General features: G+C 38.8%; 1 protein-coding gene across 1 annotated transcript in view; it reads right to left on the bottom strand.

Annotated features, from left to right (window-relative positions):
* Positions 1–16,170, bottom strand: part of map2k5 (mitogen-activated protein kinase kinase 5) — a 44,808-nt gene extending 28,638 nt beyond the window's left edge. Inside the window, exons 1-8 of the mRNA XM_015052489.1 lie at positions 15,763–16,170; positions 15,516–15,564; positions 14,127–14,194; positions 10,293–10,362; positions 7,671–7,711; positions 6,350–6,417; positions 6,199–6,247; positions 4,045–4,109 (exon numbers count right to left, since the gene is read on the bottom strand). Coding sequence (XP_014907975.1) covers positions 4,045–4,109; positions 6,199–6,247; positions 6,350–6,417; positions 7,671–7,711; positions 10,293–10,362; positions 14,127–14,194; positions 15,516–15,564; positions 15,763–15,888 — 536 coding nt within the window. The 5' untranslated portion in view covers positions 15,889–16,170. The remainder of the gene's footprint in view (positions 1–4,044; positions 4,110–6,198; positions 6,248–6,349; positions 6,418–7,670; positions 7,712–10,292; positions 10,363–14,126; positions 14,195–15,515; positions 15,565–15,762) is intronic.
* Positions 16,171–24,793: the final 8,623 nt, after the last annotated feature.

Here is a 24,793-nt window from a genome sequence, read left to right as displayed (position 1 = left end):
CAACCCTTTCTCTCCAGACTTGAGTCTAGAGTTGCAGGTAAAGCTGCAGTCGCCGACCGGACCCCTAATGATTTAATTAGCGAACACCTTAGCAGCATGCATCGGCTTTAGTTACCGGCCTTGGAGGTCGGTTTACAGTGGCCCCGACAATACCTCAAGAGCTCTTAACATACAGTCCTCAAGGACGAACACTGTACGTCAGCTGTCGGGTGATGAAGTGGAGGTGGGTTCGGCGTACGTCACGCGGGCCGGTTGATTTGCAGGTTTAAGACATGCGATCCTTACCCAACAACATGCAGTGGGCCCTCTGTGAGTATGCTACCAAGTGTGTTTAATGTGTCCAACTTTGGGGTGTCAAATTGCTGTTGCGGCACTCGCTCCTAAACTGGCCCAGAACTTTAATTAATGGCAACTATTAGGGCTGAGTTAGGTATTAACAAACAGGGCAAACGCCTACTGTGGCTATCCTGTGCAGCCAGGATGGTAACTAAGGTGTGACAGAAAAACACCTTTCTAATAAAACAAAACAAAAATGGATGATCATTCCTCATGCAGCCTAATCAAAAAGATGGAAATGAAAAGGCTGCATAATGATAAACTTAAACATTTCCTGACTTATGTGGGATGTTTAATTTCCTAGAAAGAATGTTGATCGTACGCCTCATCGTGGAAGAAAGCTGATGGCCCCGTTTTCATTTTGATCTCTCTGTCCTCCTGTTAGCTACAATCAATAGCACTTAAGCATGACAGCTGCTTCTTAATTAAAAAGAGGATGTTAATTGATGCAGGACTGCAGGGGTACACATGTTATGTACCGACTTAGCCGTGTGTATGAGTGATTCAGAGCAGAATTACTGCAACACCAAATGACTTGTGGTCGTGACAGAGAAGCCTCCAAATGCCAAGCAGAGGAGTGACACAGCAAAATAACACATAGGCAGCAATTTCAGTTTATTTAGAGTCGTAAAAAGAAAAAAAAGAGATGGTTCAAAAACAGATACACTGAGATGGAAACTGTAGATATAAATCCCACATAAAATAGTGAAAAAGGTCAAAGTTAGAACAAAAAGTACATCGGGGCTGTAAAAGAGGTCGTGACGACTGCTTGGTCAAAGCTTTATTCTCAGGCTGGCCTTGACCACCCCAGGGCCCAGCATCCTCGTATGAGTTACAGTGACAGGCCTGTGACAGCGGGAGGCTAGGGGACAAGGTTACATGGGCACCCCCACCGTCACTTCCCCCCGATCTGACCCTAGTAAATGTGCCCCATTGCCTGGATCTTATTTACACTCCAGCTTGCTCTGTAATAAAAGCTCCATCATGCAGTATTCACAGAGCCTCTCATGATGCTTCTAAACTTGGGGCTGTGGGTTACGGACACAAGCCTTTTTGGATCAGGGCTAGCAGACATGCATGTTCGGCTGGGTTACATAAATGACACTCTACCTGTGCTTCTCGCTGGCCATCCTGTCTGAAAACGTCATAAATTGGGTTCAAAGAAGCCTAAATACAAACATTCAGAAACTTATCAAGTTTTCTTCCCTCTCCGCAGGAACTAGAAGTGCTTAACCCTGTTGTCAAGACAACGACACGCAGATGATTTGTCCAACTCAGAATTTGGGATTCAGACTTTTCCAGAGTCAAACTCCCATTGGTGTCGGCTCTTTTCACCTCTGTTTGTACTGTTAAAGTTCAAATCTAGGACCAGGACTTTAACCCATTCGTTTCCGATTAATTAAGTATAGAGATTTTATATATATATAAAATTCAGAGCCAGAACCTTTGAATTTACATGTTTCTTGTACACCTGTAAACCTGATGTAACAGCAACATCTGCAAACATCGGCCCAATGGAGGTTCATTCTTGCTTTGAAAAACTATCTGATTGGACGCTAGAAAAGACTATGTCGTGTGGAAGTTGTGCTAAGAGGAGCCTATCACTAACGCTATTCAAGCCTAAAATACAATCTCAATAGATTTTGGGAAGAAACTGGGTATTAGGTTTGTAAATACAAACACTTTTCCGAGCTATTTTAGTTCTTGTCCAACTTAGAAACACTTCTATCAAACTCAGCACTTTTCCAGACTTTAAAGACACCCTTATTTAACTTTTGCTGTAAGTGCAAATGCGTCTGGATACGTAAGAGGCTTGTATTATTCTGAAGGTGTTTCACTTGAGCTGATTTAGATTTTTGCTAACAGAGACCAAGACACAATCCTAGAATCTCACAACCATTAACCAAATAGGTTCAGCCCTTCAATACACACTCTAATCAATGAGGTGAAAAAAACAAAATCAATGGAGAAAATGGGCTGCGATGCTAAAGAACCAGGTGTGGGTGCCTAAGTAGATGTCGCCAGAGTCACAGCCAGGCAAATGCGATCTTTTAATTGCCCCGCTGGATCCATGAGTCGTGTGTGTCCTTGCTGGAGTATTTATAAGCTGTAACGCCAGTCAGATTGGTGAACAGTGTGTAGTAAAAAGAGGGGGGGGAAAGGCAGACTTTGATGGATGAGCAGGGTCAACATGCGGCTGTGAAGAGCTGAAGTGTTGGTAACATTCAATCGAGTCGAAATGACTCCGGGTCATAAATAGGGTAGGAGGTTAATAGGTGGGGAGCCGTTTGTAGTTGTATTCACATGTGATGAACCCAATCTGAGCTGCACCAAACAGCAGAGACTGACAAGGATATAAGACCTTATAATGTCCGCCCACACCATAAATACTCCATGAAAACACAGCGGCTCTCTAACTGAACATTACTATAAAGCAGTGAGGCCTGCGATAACCTCTGGCTCACTGAACATCTTGTTCTGGATGGACTTTTGTTTGTCAACCAAATGAAAATCTATTTCATTTGTCAAACATTTTACTGCTGAAATTTAGCTCGACATAATTTCATTCACTTTGTTTCACTTACTTAATTATGAAGCACAAAAAAAAACAACAGTTTCACCAAAGGGTTTGTAAAGGTGGAATATAAGTACATGTAGCAAAATAAACCTGGTGAGTTTGGCCCCAAAACACAGCTAAGGATGATTAAATGTACCCTAATTAAATGATCAGTAGGTAATAGCTATTTTAAATGGAATTTGTTTTCTTCAAGTTAAACTTTACAACAAACTTCTAAATAAAGTACTCATTCGATATCAAGAGCCGCTTTATTAACTCCGTACTTTTTGTTAATCTTCTTCTTCCAACCATGTCAGTTTCAGCACCAATGCATATAGATTTTTACTGGACTAAATTGACCAGAGAATTTGTTGGGGTTGCATTATTGGCTTTCTTCAGTGCAGTGTAACCATTTCTGGTGCCAAACTGATGAACAATCCTATTCCCTTTTAACTATTAAAGGATGAAGCCTACCGAAACAATTTTAAAAGCAGCGAAAGAAGTTCGAACAGGCAAAAGACGTAAAACGAAAACAAAGGGGCGGTTCTGTGCCAGCGCCGAGACGGGAAAATTTACAGGTTTTGCTGAGGACGGTCTGAAGCAGAGCGCTCTGTCAAGTCAAGGTTAGTCTTAGCAGTGATCAATACTTCAATCTCAATAAAACAGCTCAATTGCGGAGAATTGATGAGGAATGGAAAGAAAAGGTGGGGAGAGAAAGATAGAAGAGCAACAGAAATGCCAACCTTGTCATAACGGAGCAGGACTGTAATACATTTGTCTACTGGATGGAGCTCTTTACGGCGGCGGGCAGAGTGCTACTCTCCAGACCGATTAAGTCAATGGCTGTCATACCTTATAGCCCCCAAATCAATATCGTATAGGTTTGCAACCTTCGAACCAGAATAAATAAGTGAAGATGGAGACACAAACCAGCCTGATAGATGTCACACCGACCACAGAGATGAATGACCAAACAGAGAATCAGAGGATGGAGGATTCTTCGCACAGCAACATGTTTTAGTATGGAAAAGTTCACATTTTAGCATAACTGAAACCATTTCAGCTGCTTGATCAGGTACTTCAATACATCTCAATCTACAGCAGGTAACTTTGTGCTTGTGATGCTGGTCATGTGTGTGAGCAATACTCACTTATAAACTGTGCCTCCATTTCCATGGCCAAGTTGCTCCTGATAGTGGAGATCCTGGGCATTTATCTACAGGGCAGCAAACACATGTACGCAGGTTATGGCACCATAGGAGTGGGGAGGGTTGCGTTGTTTAGGAGAGATGGAGGGAGAGCATGCCCGTGTGAAGCAGAAGGGGCTACGCCGTTATTGGAAGCCATAAACAAGCCAGGCATCAGGTCAGCCCAAGTTCAGCGACACGCGGAGAGAAAACAGAGTAGCAGCAGGAGGGGATCAATACTACACTTGCTGTCCAATTTATAAAAGGATATTGGGTTTGGGTGAGAAAGGCAGAGACTTATGGTTGGTTTAAAGCTGCCTTTTTCTCTTTTGATCATTTAAGTTCATTTAAACTGAATTAAAAAGAAAAACAACAACATTATTTGTCTTTTCTTGCTTTTCTTTTAAAAAACATTTTTTAACTGGATCTAAAAGAAGCTTGGTAAAACAAGCATTAAAGCTCCAATTCTGATTTCTGGAAAATTTAGCTGAATATACCTGAAATTTATTAATCAAAAATCAAAAACAAAACAAAAAAAGACTGTCAAGACATAAACAAGCCACCAGCCAAAACATAATGATTTACTGCAAAAAAAAATTTATTCTGGCATTCACACCAAAGGTAATTCAACAAATGCCTAAAAATATTTGCAAATTAACCAAAGCCCTAACTTTTATAAGCATAAAAAAAGAGGAACTACTCAGCAATTCATTTCTAAAGTTACACACTAGTTGTTTTTTGCTATTTAATGATGCCAAAACAACATTTATCCCTTTTTGTAACGCAAGTGGGACATAAAAATCTGAGGTGTTGGTCTCATTATCAAGGCAGGATACTATTTACATAATGTTGATGATGCAGTCTTGTGCTCAATTCTTTCATTAAAGAATAGTTGCTTTATTGCTTGAAATAAACTTTTGCATTTTGTATCTTAATTGTGGCATTTCTTTATATTCCTTTCTGTTTTCCTTCATTCCATATAATGGGAGTGTAAGAATGGTGTTCAACAGCAGTAATTGTCTGAGTAGAGGTGGGAGGCTCTGTTGATAATACACTGTAAGAGATCACAACGTGATGATGATCTGTCAAAGCAGATAGCTTATGGGATCGTCTTTAAAAGATATTCGATTCACTAAAGATCTACTGTATGTTCCCACTCAGAAACTATAATTTCCCTCATTTTCCTTTAGCTTCAAGCATTAACTTTTAAGCAGCTGAGATAAAATAGTTTCTGGGGGGTTTTTGTGGATGAATTGGCAGAAAAAACCAGGGGAAAGCTGGTGACTGACCTAGGAAAATGAGTTAATAGACTACGACTACTACTACAAACATTAATAGTAAGAATAAATTTAGCTGTGATAATTATGATAAATTTGTAAATAATAATCATCATGCAAAAGTGTCATAGCTGCTTATTTTTCTAAAATACCCTTTTAATTTTTTGCAGCTAGAGTGCACTTTAATGATTTAGCATGCTTGTAGAGTTAAATAATGCGAACTGTGTTTTGACACATGTTGACAAAACTGTGGAAACTGAATAAATTATGTTTCTAAACATTATTTCACTTTGGCTCCACTGTTTTTCCTCACCAGATATTATTTTATTCATGTAGATTGTGAAAAAAATTGCCATGATATTTTCACCATGTTGCCCAACTAATGTCAGACAGCCAGTGAGAAATACATAGTTATAAAGATTAAGCTAAGCATGTAATTTGAATGCTGACATTGATTTAGGCCAAACTGTATCCAAATATATTTTTTTTAATAGCGAAGGAAAAAAAAGGATTCAGAATAATTTAAGCAAGACTGCAAATGTTCAAACAAGCTCCTTGCTAAATTTAAACTCAATTTAATTGTGAGCAGAGAGGTGAAAGGAGAGAAAATAAATGGATAAAAGACGTGAAAGAGATGGGAGGCAACAAATCTATTAGTTCGTCGGTTTACAGAAGAAACCCGAGAGGCTGAGGTCTTAATTTTCTTCCTCGCAAGCAGACTAATACCTGACTATGAATGTGAGAATGAAAAATAGGTGAGCAGAAAGTTTTCTTTCGTCACAGTCTGAAAATTAGCTGCCAATGCCATATTGCGGAGCATATATATTTTTTGACGACTCACCTGCCCGTTCGTCAAGATTGTCTTCAACTCAGCAGATGACTTCTTCAAACTGGACAAAGGAAACCAAATGTTTCTCAACTTTTCTATCCTCCAAGCAGCTGCAGCTTAACCCATGAACTGTCACATCAGCTTCCTGGTGAGAAAAACTCACCTGTTGTTGGCTAAGGAGTCTGGGACAACCTGAGTGCAGTCGTTGGCTGGGCTGGGCCTCGTGTTAACCTGAAGGTGAGCAAACACAAATGTGACAAAAACAAACTAATACACGAAGAGAAAGACAAGCAGATGGAAACGCAGGTGGAAATGTTCATGAACAATAAAACGTGCAGTGTTTTCATGAGAAGAGAAGCAAGAAAAGAGGCGAAGAAAGGGAAAAATTAATGTACAGAAATGTGGCTTTACACTAGAGAAAATAAAACTGATTACAATAAATCGGCAAGTTAAGGTATTAAAATGTTATGCCTCACTGGGGACTTTATTCCCTACTTTCTACGTCTATCCAACTGTATCTGTTTATTCAAGAGCACTTCATAATCAGCCCAGATATAGATTAAAAAAGAAAAATCAAGAGATGAGACCCTGGAAAGGGAACACTAAAAATAACTCCTAAATTGAGGTCAAAAGACCAATGTGTTGGGCTCACAAAAGCTCGGGGATTCTCCCTTTAATTAGTGCCCAGGAAAACCTCATTTAAATGCCACACAAGGTTCCTCTTAGCCAATTACTTTTGTACTATAAAAAAGGGAAAACATCACCAAACGACTAAAGGTTTCTGGAGAACGACATCTTCTCAAAACAGACCCTTGACCTTAAAAAAAAAAAAAAAAAAAAAAGAAAAGGAAAAACTGACACAGTTCAGTGGGTGTTACAAAAGCTCCTCTGAGGATGGGTTAAATAAAAACACTCAGTGTTTTAGTGGGGGTTGAGTTTGTCATTGAAATGCAGATGGATGTAATATGGATCATCGAGAGAGATGGAGGAGGTGTCAAGTCATTTAACCCATGATAATTAGCAGCGACTTTCAATGGCAACATATGCCGAACATAAAAAGGGGAAGGTCTGGGGAAAGGCCATTTGGGGGCTTGTAATGACAATGTCACGGTTGAACAATGACATCTTCTTATTGCCTGATTTTGCTCTAACCAACGCCTGATATTCCTCCTATCTTACGGATCACGATACTCTGGAGGGGAATCTGGATTTCTCAGGAACGCCGTTACGCTAAACGACTTTCCCGAGAATCCAGAGCGACTCAGGAGGAGAAAGTCGAGCCCTCTGACAGACGGAGCCGCGTATCTCCATACATAAACATGGAAAAAGGAGAATGAGTGAAAGAAAAGGAGAGCCTTGACTTCAATTGACATTTCAATAAGTGGAACACAGCATTACCAATCCATTTGACTCAACTTCCCGCCCTCCTCCTCCCCCCCACGCTCCCCGTGTAAGGCAGCCGAAACAATTATTGAGATGGGTACCTTCAGGCCATGTATGTTCCGGATCCCTGGAGTCTTGCCGGCTGAAACAGTAATTGGTTAGATTGTAGAACACATCACTGGACCATTTACAAATGTGTTGAAAAGGAATCAGTTCTTTATAAATAATAAAAAAAAAAAGAATAAGGTGATGAAATGACACAAGGGTTGGTCTGAGAATGAGAGTGACTGAGATATTGGGCTCCTGAGAGAGCTGGTGGTAGGTAAAGAAGAAAAAGAAGAAGAAAAAACAATCACAGAGTTGCAGCGGGGACATAAAGGAGAAACCGACTCTCGCAGAGTAAAAGAGACACAAAGAATGTTTTATCACTCCGCCCTTGAGGCCAGCGATCTTGTATGACTTTGAACTGGAAACTATAACGTGGTGTTGAAAAAGTAAGTACTGGAGAAGCAAGTGTGTTAAAACCACAGATAAGAGGAAGCTACACAATGCTGGAGATAAAAGCAAATTCTTGCAGAGCTAGATAATGTGGATGGATGTGTTGAGAAGAAAATGTGATCATTTCTCACTAAAAAAAGTGATTATTATGTTGATATATTGGCGAAAGTAAATTAGCATCTTTCTTATCCATCACTATGGTTTGGTTGTTTTTCAGTAACTGCTTGATCCTTCAGCTTTTGCAAATGTGAATTTCTACACACAAAGAGGGACGAGGGAGTTTAACTACACATATCTCATAATCCATCTCAGAATCCCTGCAGGCAGATGGCCTCATATCAACATCTTCCTTTTTAAAGCCGTTTCCAGCAGCATCCAGTGATCAGAAAAGCTGTATGATCCCTGATCCTCTGATATCAGGGATCACGAAGCGGGTGTGACACACAGTGTTTCAAGTAGGGTCCATTTCCTCTGTGGGGCAATATAAAAAGACGAACTGAGAACTAGTTAGTAAGCTAGCTAATAACTAAACTGGAAATATGGATTCACCACAAAACCTCAAAAGCAACTTGATCAACTCTAAGTTTTTATACCAACTTAAAAGGTTAATATAAAAATAAGTGAGATTATGGTATTTGAATGTTAAATGGACTCTGAAGAGATGTTGACACATCGTGGTTTTACTGTGTTTCTTCTATTTTAAATTAGGCATATGTGTGTATGCAGCTGTAGTTTTAAACATGGACCTCACATTTTGATTGGCTGTTGATCACAATGGACCAGCCTCCAGTTCCTGATCAAAGCGGTTCTTTAGTCTGACCCACTGAGATAGCTCTAGTTTATTGGAGCCAGACTTGGCTGCTTGCAGCAGAGGAACCAAAGACCAGCTGATCTGACATCAGTTTAGCCAACTTGGTTGAAAAACTCATTCTACGATCTTTAGTATTTTGGCCACTATCCTTCATCTGGAGTGAAAATCAAATGCAATCCATCCAAAAGACTCAATAAGAGTCTTTTGGATGGATGGTTAGTACTAATAGCATTAGTACTAACCAAAAAATATTACACTTTGCACAGTCCTTTACAACATTAATATTCCACACTGCATACCAAAGTAAAGATGTTATTTTCAATTCGAGCTGCACAATATGCTGAATCACAATCGTCACTGCGATATCGCAATGACCAGTTTAATGCATTATTGGGTAAGCTGTACAATTTTACATGCTAGGCATTACAAACCATCTTTTCTGTAATATTTGGGCCATTTAGATGGACCTTCCCTATCCTTTTTTGTCCATAACTGATAAGAATCCAACACCAGAAATGTCAGGGAGAGAGTAGAGGACATCATGAAGGTGGAAAACAGAAAGTAAAAAAGTCACATGTGTTAATCACAACCGCTTCAATATTCCTCAAATATATCACAAAGTCATGGTTCTCTAGAATGGTGCAGCTCTAATTTTGATCTGTTGTAAATTTCTGCACTTCTAATTTGAGCTGCAAAATACAACTGAATCGCAGCTGCCATCGCAATATCGATGATTGCCTTAATAAAACGCTCGGTGGGTAACTATATAAATATATCTTCAACTTTTACATTTTATATTACAACCATTTACAAGCACATGTCAGTAAATTGGAATATACATTGCAATAATAACAATATTTAATGAGGTATTAAACACACTCTTCTTTAAGCTTTTAAATATTTAATCTTAAAAGTCATGTTTTCATTCACTGGAAGCAGAAAATCCATCATGATTAACAAAAATAAAGGCTTGAAAAACACATTCCAAGTGTTATGAACTTGCAACCGGATAAATAATGTGATATTGAACACCTTAGCTTTGAGCTGATGCTCGCATTGGACACTAATGACGTCGCTCAAAACGCTAACGGTCACACAGTGATGGAAAGACAGATGAGAAACAGAAGAAAGAAGAAAATTGGCAAATATTTCAATATTTATCAATATCGTGCCCATCGCAAGATTTTCTAATATCGTACAGCCCTATTTTGTTTCCACATCTGTTAAACCAGATGCAAAACTCATGGAAAGTGGTAGAAACACTGATATGACAAAACAGTAAGAGGAAAATTTGGCTCAATGGCAACTTCTACCCTCACCTCGATGTTAAACAGCAAAGTCCCTGTGGCGTGTTTTCCAAATATCTTGGAAGCCTTTTTCTAACCTAGTGTGATTGTAAATTAAGACTCTGTACCTCTTGGAAAAATCTGTAGCGGGTCTGGCATCAGTCCATTCATGCGCTGTTCATTCATTGTGTTGCAGTACTAAAATCAAGAAGAAGAAAAAAAATAACATATTTAAGAATAACACTGGCTTGACCATTAATGCACAAAAAGACAACTTAAACATCCTTGAATGTTTATTATAATTAGGTTAAAATTTGAGGAAAAGAGATGTTTTCCTAGCTAGGTTAGAATAAGTCCAAAGCATCTTCAAAAAAAAAGAAAAGTGAGCATGCTGTGCTGAAATCTGTTGCCGATGAGGTCCAATGCCCTGTGGGCTTGTTCTGAGGGAGTGTAGCATTAACCCTTTTCTCCTCCAGGTCAGCAGCTCACCAAACACTCATATCCTACAGGACTAACACGAGCAGACGCACTCTGGAGCCTCTCAGCTGCTTGCCAAGGCAATGCAATAATTGATGTTTCAGTTAAACAAACCATCTGTTAAAGTGTGAGCTTCTGCGCGTGGAAACATTTGTGGGTGGGTGTGCGCTTGAGTTTTCCTTTTCAAGATTTCTATCCAAACGCCTAAAAATACCAAAAACAGTGCAATGTTTGTATGAAGAGGAAACCTACATGAGATCATTGTGTTTAATTTTCTATCCAGGGTGAATAAAGGCAGTCGCCACAGCAATATGTAAATCTGCTCTCTCATTGTGAAGGAGGGAGGGAGGACGATGGGACCGGCTTGGATGGGAATGGATCAGAATGGCTACCCAAGTGGCACAGCTGTTATTAAAAGGCCTATTTATCACTGTCAGATCCCCTCCTCGCTCCTAGCCCTCTGCTTTTACCCTCCAGCACTTTCACTAGGCCACATCTGAACAATACGGCCTAATACCAAAAAAAGAAGAAGAAGAAGAGGAAGAAGAAGAAGAAGAAGGGGAAAAAAAATGCAATGTGTGTTGAGGTTGTGGAAGCAGATCGGGCTTCGTGTACCTTTAATTTTCCGCTCAGCTGGCTTATTGATTAAAGCCGCAATTACCACCTAATCTTTAGTAGGTGTGTTATTAAAAGACACTCTCCATTGTTGGCCAATAACTAAACAGTGTCCGAACTCAAACGGTATCGCTAAGCCTTAAGGGACACACGAGAGAAGTGTGGGTCTCATCATCATTAGCCGAGTAAGGGGGAAACGGGAGTAAAAACGATGGAATTAGAGTCACTACCTCCAGGGGGGTGCCGCATGAGGAGTGGATGGTGGGGCAGGAGGGGTCACATGTTTTATTTTAGCGCCTGACATAGACCAGTCTTTAACTTTGAATAGGGGCGTCTGTCTTTCAAGGTGTCGAACAATGATTAGAGATGCCTGGAAGTCGAGCCGGTCTCACAGGAGCATGTAGCAGCAATCAATGTTTGCAAAGAAGTGGAAGACTTTTTAGAACAGACGCCCTCTGCACACTCCCGTTAATTAACTTGTGAATTTGAGCATTAATTTGAGCAACCAGAAGTGTCATTTTTTCTTTATTTTTTTTTTTTTGGCAAGCAGAGATCTTGGGAAAGGGAAAAAAAAGAAAAATTGATTTTGAAAATGTTTAAAAGTAATTATATATATATTTTTCCAAATCAGAAGTATCCAGACAGAAACACCTGCATTCACAACATGACAGACTAAATGAATTACCCCCACCTCTGACCCAACATGCTGTTTCCTGTAATTCCTATTAATTTCAAATAATGGCTGTCTGCTCACCTGGAATTAATAACACTGAAGTCAAAATCCACTGGGATATCTGCGGAGGGCCAAGTGGCAACCACAGCAAACAACCACAAACGGAAATAAAAAATGCATTTAAAGTACATGTACTTGAGTGGTTTAAATTATATTCCAGTGTGTTCGGTATTTTCCAGGTGATCAGCAGCTTTTTGTACATCGGGCGGTCCCATGAGTGGAAAGCCATTACAGAACTCTTGGATTCATTTGGCAAAAATTCATGAACAAATGAGTTTTTAAATGTGTGGCCACAGAAGTGCAGCGTGAATACATAATATTTGTGATCGGTAGAAAGTTTGGAGGTCAGGGTCGTACATCACGTTCAGCCACGTCACATCTGTATAAAGCACTAAGTGTATGAAAAAATGCTCAGAATGTGATTGGCACTGATAAATAAAAAGAGAAAGAAAATATATGCAAAGTTCCTACATGTTTATGTTGTAAGCCAAAAATTTTTCCGACTTAAATCTCTCAAAAGTTCTAAGTCCCTTTTTGGCTACATTTTATAAATGTAGAGCAAATATTCACGCTTTGCTAGAACTTTAAATATGGAATGTGTGACTACAATATTGGGATGGATGTATGGATGTGGATGGAGAAACGTACTGCAATGATATTTAAAATATATACATATGAAGCAAAGCATTTATGTAGATATAAAAAATGACTTCAGAGAGATTTGACTTCCTAAATTGACACTTTGAAATTGAGTTCTGTGTCTTTAAGAAGCTCCTGCTCTTTCCAAGACTCCGCCTTCAGCATATTATCACAACAGTGCTCCTCCATTATGTTGTCTACAGCCTTTCTTAGGAGTATTGAACTGAAAAGTAGTTTGTAAAAAGTTAATTTTTCATAATACCCAGCTCAGGTTTGGGCAAAGTATTTCTTAATGAATTAATTGAATTTCTAAAAAATCAGCTGCCAATAAAATTGTGCAAACTTTTTGCTGTCTTTTAGTTAGGAGGCCTTTTCTTCCCAAATGTAAGGAACCTTTCACACCTAATGTAATGTGAATAGATCAGAAAAGTTATAATTTATGTCCATTTGGAAGAAACCAGGTACACTATTAGATGACGAGTTGAGAAATTTTGGTCAATCAGGAATCAATATGTATCCTACATCAAAATGTGCAGTTTACTACCATTTCTGATTGTCCAGATTGTTTGAATACTCAGTTCTTAAATTATGTTAAGTCTCTGTTTTGATTGGTGGATAAAATACATATAACAGGACACACCACACATAGGACAAAACAGCAGAAGTACCGCGCTGATGGCATCAACTAAAACATGATTGTGGCTTAGGTCAATACTTTCTCCGTCTCCTTATAACATCTGCCTCTTTTCCTGTCTAATCACATTGCTACCCTATGCTACATAATGATTAAAAAGCAACCATAAGTGATAAAAATGGCCAAAAAAACAAGGAGTGTAAATTGTGCCTGTGGCAGTAGCAGCATCATTGTGAGCTGATGGGGGGTAAAAGACATCCACAGATGAAAGTAGATTTTGAACAATTCTGCAGCCCAGGGGGGCTGCTCTTTAATGAGGCAAAACTTTAACTACTGAATAATAAATAATAAAAATTGACAGTTCATTTAGCTTTCAGTGTACCTCATACAGAAACTCATTACATGCCATTACTCTTACTGTCCGTGGCATGATCAGTAACTATGGTGGAATAGAAAAATACACTGAATTAGACGGCATCGCTGAGAGGGTAGCTGTGTTATTGTGGAAGAGAGCATTTCTGCTGCCTACAACTTTGTTTTTAAAGACGGTTTTTACCAAACTACTTGAGTGGCAGCTGTGTTATATTTGTTTCAAGTTTCCAGCTCATAGATGTTAACTCAGAGATTATGGAAAAAGTCAAATTTATTCATATGATCGATTATTTGTCTGTCCTTAAAATACTTTCTAGCAAACATGTCACTTTGCACACTAGACATGGAGAGTTATTAAAGTCAGTTGAATCTGATCGTTTGTCTTTAGGGACAAACATGAATTGGATGGTTTGATATTTCACCTACATGGTGCACAGATATAACAACAATTAATTAAATGTTGTTTTGATGTATTTTCATTAATGTACTCACATATGACAACATAGCTTTGAGTTCTTCGTCACTTCTTACAGTAATTCTGTCTCCCACCTCATCTTCATCTAAACACAAAAGGGAAACACAAATAGAGAGCAGTGAGTCATAGATTATAAGACTAAGTATATTAAATTAAGCGCAGTAAAAATTGAGCCTCCACATACACACTTTGAGAGCTGATGTTTATATGCAATGACTACCGCCTGCTCATATTGTTCCCTGAGGAACTGATGCAACATGACAGTTATGGCAGTCAAAATGATAATTAGAACATCAATGGAAAAAGAGGATAATATGGAAAAGTAAATCTTATCTTATGCGCCAGACTGAATTAATTATTATGAATGTGTTTTCTTTACAGAACCATGAAGAGAAATAAATAGATAAATATGCTATGGGTATGAAACGGATGTAGGTGCACTGCTGCGGTATTATGTGATCTGCTGAATGGACTTTCTGAACTTAGACAGATCGTCTTTCTCCTGTTTTATCAAGTTAATAAATGTCTGAGGAAAGTTTTAGATCAACATTTGACATACTGTCTGTATACCTGTTTGTGTTCATCATGCTGACTTTGGGCAACATTCTGCTTTTTTTTTTTTTTAAATCTATTTACAGATTTAAATGTGAATGCAAATTAACCAAACTCTTACAAACTCATACATAATATTTGCAGTTAATACATGCATATGTTGTAACAATGCCTGTATTGATCAAATTCTGAGTAATGAGTTCACGTTTTTATCCTTAGGATAGAATAAAAATGCATGCTTTTCATTAAGTTATATAGTAATTCTGCACACTACGACTGGTTCCCTTCTCATTTAATTTACACAAATTCTTCTACAGTAAAACAACTCAAGGTTCCGTATTAAATATACAGATCTGAAGTTTATTGCTTTGGATACAGAGACCTGCCATTGTTCAATATTAAAAGCAGTCCTCAACAGTACAACTTGCTAAATAATTATGCACACAGTGTATTTTGTAAAAGTACAAATTAGCTGGACTCTTTTGCTGGTGTTGTTCTGCCACTCAGTGAGAGTCTGTCAGCACACTAACACTGTTAATGTATGTAAGAACTGATACCGATCCAAAACCATTATAAAACAAAAAAATAGCAATGTCACAGTAATATTCATACTGTTCGATACAGCAAGACAATAGACTTCCATGGCATTTGGTTTTCCTAACCTCTTCACAAACATATGAATCTCATTTAGTGACAGATAGTTAAGCATCATGCATAGGCAGAAATATAGAAATCTGAGCTATCAAATAAACTCGAATAATTTTATGATAGTTATCTACACAGGCTGTTTCCAGAATGGAATGTTTTAGTCCTATTTGTAGTTTCTGATACTACAAATAGAAAGAGGAACTTACATTCAAACGCCGTGACAGTGGCTTCAGGCATCACGTCTCTGATTGCGACCTAAAATGTTTGGCAGAGTGAATTACAAAGATTTTAACTAGAATAACAGCGACTTATTATATAATGACACCTCCTGAGATTTTACAAGTCTAGAGAAAAATAAATGTACAAGAACTCGATACGCTCATATAGAACAGATATAGGTGGATTCAAATGACATAAATGTAGAAAAACTGTGTTATCTATTAGCCGACTCACCAGCAAGTCGTTGAAGTTCAACACAGATGGATAGTCCACAGACGAGTCCATGTCCCCTAAAGGTGTCTTTATACGGATTACTATCGGCTCGGTGTCCATTTCCACAGGATGATTTAAAATGAGCATAAAAACGGAAGCATGAACCTCATAATCCTCCTCGGTTGTCAGGAAGCTAGCGAGCTAATTTCCTGCAGTGCTTCTCCCCAATTAAAGTGACGTGAAAATGTAAAAGCCGGAGCTGACTCACGAATGTCGCGACATATCGCCTGGAAACCCTCAGACTGGAAACTAAATGTGTTTTTCTTTTGGGCTCCGAAGTAAACTTTTATGTAAGAACACAGGATATGTTTTGCTAGGCAGCTAATTTTAAGGAAACAGCACGTACAGCGTTTCCGAATCAACATCCGCTCAGGGAATTTCAAAATAAGAGACGCATTTGGAATATCTAAACTTTCTGAAGTTCTCTAAGGTTTTTTAAATTAACAACATAGCTCAAATTTACCTTATCTTCAGTTTGAGATAATTAAAAGAATGTTTTGAATAATTAACCTTTTTATTCTTAAAAATACATTATTGGGAATAAATATATTACATTTCACCTCGGTTTTGGAGTTTTTAAATTAATAATTTCTGAAGTTACACATTGTACCTGAGTAAGAAACACACTGAAGCGCAGCAGTTTTAAACCGCTTTGTGTGAGTTCTGTTTTGAATTTTCTGACTTAATAGTGTTCCTTTTGCATTTGGTTGTGACTCAAATGGCTCAAAGTTACTCTCTTCTTCTACTTATTTCTTCTTTAGTTTTTAATGGCAGCTTGCATCCAAAATGTTGCACTACTGTCATCTCTTGGGTCAATGGTTTGGTTAATTATGCAGTAATGTATTTTATCTTAATGGTATTACCCACTGCATGGTGTATCTCTAATTTCTCTCCTGGTTGTTTATCTTCTGTCCGAAAAGCATACTTGTTAGATAAACTGGACAAACTAAATGGATAAAGAAGGGTGAAACGTTTTGGTCATAACTATAACAGATAAAAACTGTTATCATAAATAAACGGCAATTCTAAAGATGTTTGTGTTGCCTAAATGTTCCTGTTTATCCAGCTGATTGATCTTTTGATGCTAAAGGAGAAAAAATATTTGTAATAAATTCAACAAGCAAATCAAGATTTTTTTTTTCTTTTTGTAAAAATTTGATCCACACTGCCATGGTAAATGCAGTTGAAAACTGCACCAGTTTTTGCTCCTTTTTCACATCATTAACACAGCATTTGTATTTAAAGGTTTCCACTTGGCATCAGTCGTTAGAGCTTAATTGAAAGTAAAACAAAGGAGCACTTAAAACTGTTGTTGATTACGGCCTTATGATTGAGGAGCAGCGGCTCCGTGCAGCTTTGATTGCACTTCTAACAACAAGGCATCGATCTTTGGACAAAGGGAAGTCTCATCTTGTGTTAATTTACAGCGCACTGATCCCAGATCTGATACCTGACTCTGTTGACCTGGGTTATGTGTAATGATAAGAACTTGTTAAAGCCTGCTCTTTCTCCCTATTCCTCCGATCTGGCAGCGATGTGCCACTTGAAATCGTATCCCTGGAGCTTGTGTGCTCTGCCAGCCACCTTGGTAGGTTGGGTTTCAAGCAGGTTACAAAACAACCTTTCCCACCCCTTGGTTGGCCTGGGGATGAACTTTTCAACCAAATGTTTTCATCTCAAGAAACCCGAAAGGAAACATCCAAATTAACTATGGCGTGCACGGTTTCTGTCTACTTACCACAGACTCAAACAGACACACAAACGTTGTGGGTCTATCGACTCTTTCTGAACTAATGTCATCACTTATACCTGTACCAGCAGCTGGGCTAAAGACCCATTGATTTCCATGTAACGCCTGAAATTATTACTTTGTCTAATTGTTACAGGAGAGTAAAGGGGAAACAAGGCAGGGCCATCAAGCGTTCTGATTAATGCCTCCACCAGCAGTGCCCTCTGATGAAAAGCACAGGATCTATATGGCACTTTGTCAAACATACTCTCCCAGGGCTTGACGTTAGGTCCTTCTGCTTTAGGGGCCAGCCAGTACGAAGCGCAGTCAGCAATCCACATTATCAGAAATCAAACTCCTGACTTAGCTCGGAGGGGAAAGTGGAAAAGGAAGGCCAGCATTCGCTGTCTGGTAATTAAGAGCCATTTTATCAGAGCTCCTCCTTTGCTCCATGCTTTTTCCGCCCGTTGCTATTGACAAGCTGCTTAGCACAAAGTGAGTTCAGTTTGACTCTAAATATATGAGGCACACTTATTTAACTTTCTCAGCAAAGAGGGAAATGCAAGTAAACAAGACAGAAATAATGCTGTCCGGCAAGGCTGCCTCTTTCGCTGTATGTTATGTTTTGTTTATGGCCAGGTAGCGTGTGTGTGTGCGCGTGTGTGCGTGCGTGTGTGTGTGTGTGTGTGTGTGTGTGTGTGTGTGTGTGTGTCAGCTGCTTCTTACTTCCTGTCCCCACTTCTCCTGCAGATGGTTATTGTTTCATTGGTCTACATCAAATGTATTGGTAGACTTGTTGTGCTTATTGATGAATGAACCACTGTCTTCTTCTTTCACTGTAATGCTACTATAGAAGATCTTGAAATGCTATCTGTCTGCTCATTCAAAACCAATCGTCGCCTCACATATTACGTCCAGCCTGATAGATTTAACTATGATATTCCCCTTCACATCATTTGTAATTATTCAAGTAAGGTACCATGAAAAATCATTTGCCCCTGCAGATTCTTCTTGTTTGATTTTTTGTTACACTGAACCAGATCTTCAAAGTAATTTCTGACAAAGATAACTTGAGTAAATAAGACCTCCATATTATAAATTATGATAACACTGATATGGAAGAATTCTGTTATCCTCTTTTTTTACACAAGAGACTTAGATTTAAGTTCAGAGAAGGCCAATACAAAATCTTAATTGTGTTTTTTGAGACTTTACCTGTGTCACTAAGTGTTGCTTTTTGAGATATTTTCATGACTCGGACGGCTTTTTCACATCACTGTGAAAACGTTTGATCCCGTTTGCCTCCCAGGAACATTTAAATGTCTCTGGTTCGACAAAAGCGCAGGATTTGATGCAAGCGATGAAAGAAAATTGTGTCCCCGCCATCTGTCTGGGGCCACGTGACGTCCCAACTCAGATATCCAAGCCCTCAAGCTGAAATAGAGATGTGTCTCCTCATCCTTGAAGCCCGAAGCTGGTTGTTTATTGGTGCTGCCAGAGTCCACGCTCAGATCGATACCATCCACCTCAGATGGGCCTTCAAAACACGAGGCTCCAAATTGAGGTCAGGATACGTAGAGGGTTATGGCACTTCACTAGATATGAATTGCCTGAGCTGTTGCGATCATTTGTTATACGTTCCTTTAAAGTTCATCTCAAAAGTTGACCTGTGATGAAGCACGGGGAGTTTGCAAGTCGCCAAGAGTTATGAGGAAATGCTCCAATTCACGGACAAGTCGGGCCTGCGAGAAATGGATTGTGTGACTAACTCTCAGGTCTCTGAGCAGCATGCTTTCCTTGACGTTTCCAGTGTTTCAAATTCACCTCAAAGATGCCCTTTATGGCTCCGTGTTGTTTCTAATAAAGAGGAAATATTGGTGCCGTCCTGACCTGCTCATAGGGGCCATAGAAAATTTATGAGGTGTGTCCCCTCCGTTGAGGCTGCTTTTGAACAAAGCTTGACATAAATAACACATCTCACCAGTTAACCTGAGCTCTATTGGTTCTGTTCTCATTGTTGTGGTCAACTGACTTTAATACATGTAAGACATATATGCTTCTTATTTTATAGTATGTTTTCACAAACTCGCTCTGAACTATGAATCATGGATAACGTCTCTCTTCAGAACGGAGCTCAGTTTTCGTGGGAACCCGGTTTTCAGCTTTTCTTGAAGTTTGATTCTGATTCGTTTGAAAATAAAGGAGATTGTTCTCATAAACACATGAAGGCAAATCTTTAAACTTCATCTAATTTTAGTAAGCTCAAAATAAAGAAAAGAAAATGAATATGAATGAATTGTTGTTGGTATATTTCCAGATGGGAAAAAAAAAAATTGTTTTTCGCTATGATGTAGTTGAAGAAAATGATAAAAAAAAAACAAAAAAAAAAAAAAAAAACTGCTTGGCAGTGGATTGGCTCTTGACTGGTGGTTGTTGTAGACTCGGTCGCAGGATCAAATAATTTGTGGCACTTTAAGCTTGAGCTCGCAAAGATGGAAGAACGAAGCAAGAAACACTCCAAACATTCAGGACATTAGTGGGAAAAGCAACAGGAGGAGAACTGTGGAGAGAACAGTCTAGGCTACAAAAATCACAGGAGACGACGGGATCCAGTTGTGGAAAAAAAATTAAAGTGGAATAAAACTGATGGATCTGGCAAAGGGCTGACTAAACTGAGAGGTTTTATGTGCTGGGGAGGGTGATGACTGGAAGAAGCAGCAGGTTGAACTCATTACCAGAAGGAGGTTTGTGGACAGGAACAGTGGCTAAAGATGGCAGCTCCAAAATATCAAAGACTGCACTCATAGCAAAATGAATACAACACTAAAAGCAAAGTCCAACCGGTCTTTGCTTTTATATATATATATATATAAACATATATTCACTTGATACTTGATATCTTTCCTACTGCAGGGTGAAGTTGTGCTGCAGTGCTGAACAGCATTTATATATCTTATTACTGTTTTCCTCCATGACAATGCTACACCTAACAGTTTTGTTAGCATCCACACTTAACATACGAATCCATAGTTTTTTTAGGCTGACAGTTTCTGTTGTGTTGTGTAAGAAACCGCAAAGTGCTTTATAGGGGGTGCATTAGCTTCAGATATGATTAAATAAAAAAAGAAAATTAAAAAGACACAAAACTAATTAAATTATGTAAATAATAATAAAATAAATAAATAGATTATTCATTACCTATAATATTTCTATTTCATTTCTCCTTAGTAACCACCAGGGGGACCTGCAGCCCTCGACACAATAATGGAAAAATTCAATTCGACTCCCAAAATGACAAGGTTCTGACTATCACTGCATGCAAGATGTTGACTACTAAGAGGTACTCCACATACATTTCTAGCAAGACTGAATTATTCCTTTAAGGTTCATGACCCGTATGCAACTTCCTGCGCATGCAAAAATATTTGTGGTTTTCCAAAAAAAAACAAAAAAAAAACACGGACCTCAGATCTGATTCCAGAAAAGTCCTTTTTGGTCATTCAGACTCTTCTCTGTTTCTAAGCCGTCATGAATCAATATTTCATATGACCGGCTCACTGACCAACGTGGTTCACAAAGAGTGAGAAGCACTGTCAAGTCAAAGTAAATGATCTAAAATATGCATGAACTTTGATGGAAATTGCAACACTGGAAAAGCAAAAAAAAACAAAAAAAAAACAGGCAACTAAGAATGAAAGTCCTACAAACTAAAAGTAACTAAAACACTCCAAACAGCATAACACTAACACTGTGACACATCCATATGTGTGTGTGTGTGTGTGTGTGTGTGTGTGTGTGTGTGTGTGTGTGTGTGACCAAGATGCATGACCTCTCTTCAACCACACATTGCTCCGGTACAGTGTTTCAGGTGGCCTGTTTGTCAGCTGAAATATTCATCAAACAGATCAACGGAAAGTCTGGCTGGCTTTTCAGCTGCGAGCAACATGTCAATAATTGATGGAGGATGAGGTAAATGACTTGATGACTGCGTGCTGATGTGTGTTGGGGTCCGTCTCCTGCTGTAAGCGATGCCTCTGACCTTTGCTGTGAGAAAGATCTCATTATGGTCGGCCTTTACATGACATATGTACGGCAATACAACAAAGCAAACAGTGAAAGTAGACAAGAAGTCGGACTTGTCGTTGAAGCGTTTTGTACTTTAGTTTTCTGAGTTGTCGTGTTTTATCTCAGGCTGATGCGGCAGGAATTTCCCGTGCATTAAATGTGAGTTCTCCTGGAAATAAAGAACAAAAACCCATAAAGATATTCTGGTGTGAATTTCTAAAATTGCAAATGTGTCACGGTCACACATAGCAGGTTGTGGCTGGTGAAGTAGGCCGTTATGACCTATCTGTGCTTGTTTTTTAATTCATGACAAACTACCTACCTGATACTGCAGTGAGTCAGTGGAAAGTTGTGCTGCAGGTGTGTGTTGGTTCCGCCTGTCAGACGAGATCGCTTGGGCTTTAAAATTTTTAACCTTCTGTTCGCTGTCTGACCTTCAGTTTGAAACGGTCAATACCGGCTATAAATCACTGCGATGGTTCCTGGAATGGTTCTGCATGCAGCACCTGAAGGATCCAGTGTGTTACCGTTGGCATGAAGAGTTGCACGTTTTCCTGTTTTTATGTGATTTTCTTTATTGAATTTGTACTCTGGGAAGTTTATATCAAAGTAGATTTGTTTGAAAAATGCAAGGGTAAAATGATCCCTAGATAAATTTGCAGAAATGTAAAAAATATGAAAGTTGCACGATTGTACGATGTTTATGTGGCATCGTACAAGTTATTTTTCAGCTTTTTAAAATGTACGACTTGATTATAAACTGTGAGGGTATTTTTCTTGTGATTTATTTAAATACTGTGCATATTAAATGAGTGATGAAAAATACAAAAGGATTTGATATAATAGAGACTGGAAAATGTTTGCATTTTAAGGTATTTCAATCTAGAATTAGCAAACCTGGCCTTGAACTGCAAAAGAAAAAAAAAATTATCTGTTTTATATTTTTCAACAAGCGAAAGGTAGGTTGTTTTTGTCAAGCACCGTGTTTCATTTTCTAAGTATTTAATAACCTCAGCTGTTTAATCGAGCACTTAATACAGGCTTTGAGACATTTAATTTCTCGTGTTTGTTGAAGAGTCTTTGAAATGATCAAGGATACGTCAGAAAATTTCCCCTTTCTGTGAAAACACGCGAGTGTCTCTATCAGCCGCCGCTTTGGGTTTGATTGTTGTCTTCAAAATGTGTATGCATGAGTGTCTGCGTGAGTTTTTTTTTTTTTTCTTTTTCTGTGCACGCACATGTCCCCTACGCCTCATTGTGGGATGTAACAATGCCCCAGAAACACAACCTCCAGGGGTCTTACCTGAACGTGGCGGCCCCCAATTTTTCATTAAAAATTGCCATCCTGCAGCTGAGGCTTCGGTGCACCACAATGTGACAGAACGCTGGAAGGGCAAACATATGCGACCTGTACCCAACCTTCAAATGTGCCCCAGTAGATGGATGGATCTTTTGCTCCTCTCTATTTTTGCAAGTTTGAATGCAAATTAATGCAAACCATTTCCAAAGAATATTATAGGCCATTGTTGACGGCCATGCTGCGCATCCGCCTCCCTCCGCCTCCCGCCTCTTGTTTAAGTATTGAAATCTCTGCAAATTAAAAGGAATATAAGATTTACAAGGCAACCGCTGAGACGTGTTTTTTTTTTTCCCTGTTCAACTTTTTGCTTTTTGTTAAATATAATAATAATGGTTCAACTAGTTTTGTTGTTTGCCTTGAGAAATATGTCAAGGTTTGCTTTAGTTGCCAAAATGTTGCTGTGAGACTGTCTATATCCAGCACAGTTGATGTCTCACATGTAATCTGAGGGGATCAGACCCGCTTAAGGGAAAAAAAAATAATAAAAAAAATCCTGATTTAGACGGAACTAAACATCTCTGGTGAAATTTGGAAGCGGTGATGTAATTACAGGTCATAAGTTGAGCGCCTCAGTGCCACTGCAGCTGTAGTGAAAGCTGAGCCTGTCAAACACCCTGATGTACATATAGACCGGCACAGTTCTCATTACAGTCACAAATCCGAGCACCACCCGCTCAATGAGCAACCTAAAATCATATTTATTAATTTATTTGCAAAACTCATGTTTAATCGCATATGATGGTGATGATGATCCTGATAAAGTGTTGATATACGGATTTTCAAGAAGTCTTTCCATAATATAGTATCTCCTGTTGGTAAAATATGTAACCAAGCAACAGAAAAACATACAAAAGAATGAAAAATTGATTGAAACCCCCATACCCAATTGGTGAAATAAATTAAATTAGGTCAAAACTGAATGTTGGGTTCGCAGTTTAAACAGTGACCAATCTTGAATCGATTTGGACACATCCTCTTCCTGGCCTAACTGGTTCATTGAACCGCCCCACCAACCCCTCCCCATTTCGCACTTTCAAGTCATTTGTTATCACCTTGTGGTTGAGCTGTGCAATTGGCCGAGCTCTTCTAGGGTGAGAGGTCAAGCCTTTAAAAGGGAATTACTTCACTGACACAATAAGAGATGACATTTTATTTGACGTCTTACCACCACTTTGCTTCCTCTCCCACATCCAGACTTGCCCTGCATCCTAACTGCCCCCCTGGGAGCATCTCAGAGTGTGTGTGTGTGTGCGTGTGTGTGTGCGTGCACGTGTGTGTGCGTGTGTGTATACTGGTGGGTACATCACTCTTTCTTTTTCACCTTAATTTTAGCTATTTGCATCATCTGCAGTGCTCTGATAAAGTATTTGAGTCAGATTGTTTTTGTCTTGGCTTTTTTGTTTACATTTTAATGTTTTGAAAAAGTTAATAATACACCAAAGATACCCTAGAATGCAAACAGTTTTCAAATGTCTTAACATATTTTGAGAATAAAAAGCAATTTAAACATATATGAAAAAATAAATGTCCATCTTGTTTACAGTGATTAGCTCCTGTTTAGAAAGCCGACTTGCATGCTACAATCCACATCCCGATTTCTATCGGACCTGCAGAATCAACATATAATTTAAATACATTTCATAGCAACATGAAATAGGCTAAAATATCTCAAAAGCAACACATCAAGCCTCACTCTCTAAAAATATTCAAGAACAGATGAGAAGCAAAGCTATCTGTCAGTCTGGGACGGGTTACTGAGCCTTCGCTGGCGCTCTTGAACTCCTCAGAACTTTTATCCACAAATGGAGAAAACACTGAACAGAGTTAACCCTCCCCAT

Source organism: Poecilia latipinna, unplaced genomic scaffold (genome assembly GCF_001443285.1).
Source record: "Poecilia latipinna isolate Pla-1442-1.1 unplaced genomic scaffold, P_latipinna-1.0 Scaffold1113, whole genome shotgun sequence".
Classification (NCBI taxonomy): Eukaryota; Metazoa; Chordata; class Actinopteri; order Cyprinodontiformes; family Poeciliidae; genus Poecilia; species Poecilia latipinna.
Note: the sequence above shows the minus strand (reverse complement) of the source record. Positions and strands in the feature narration are given on the sequence as shown.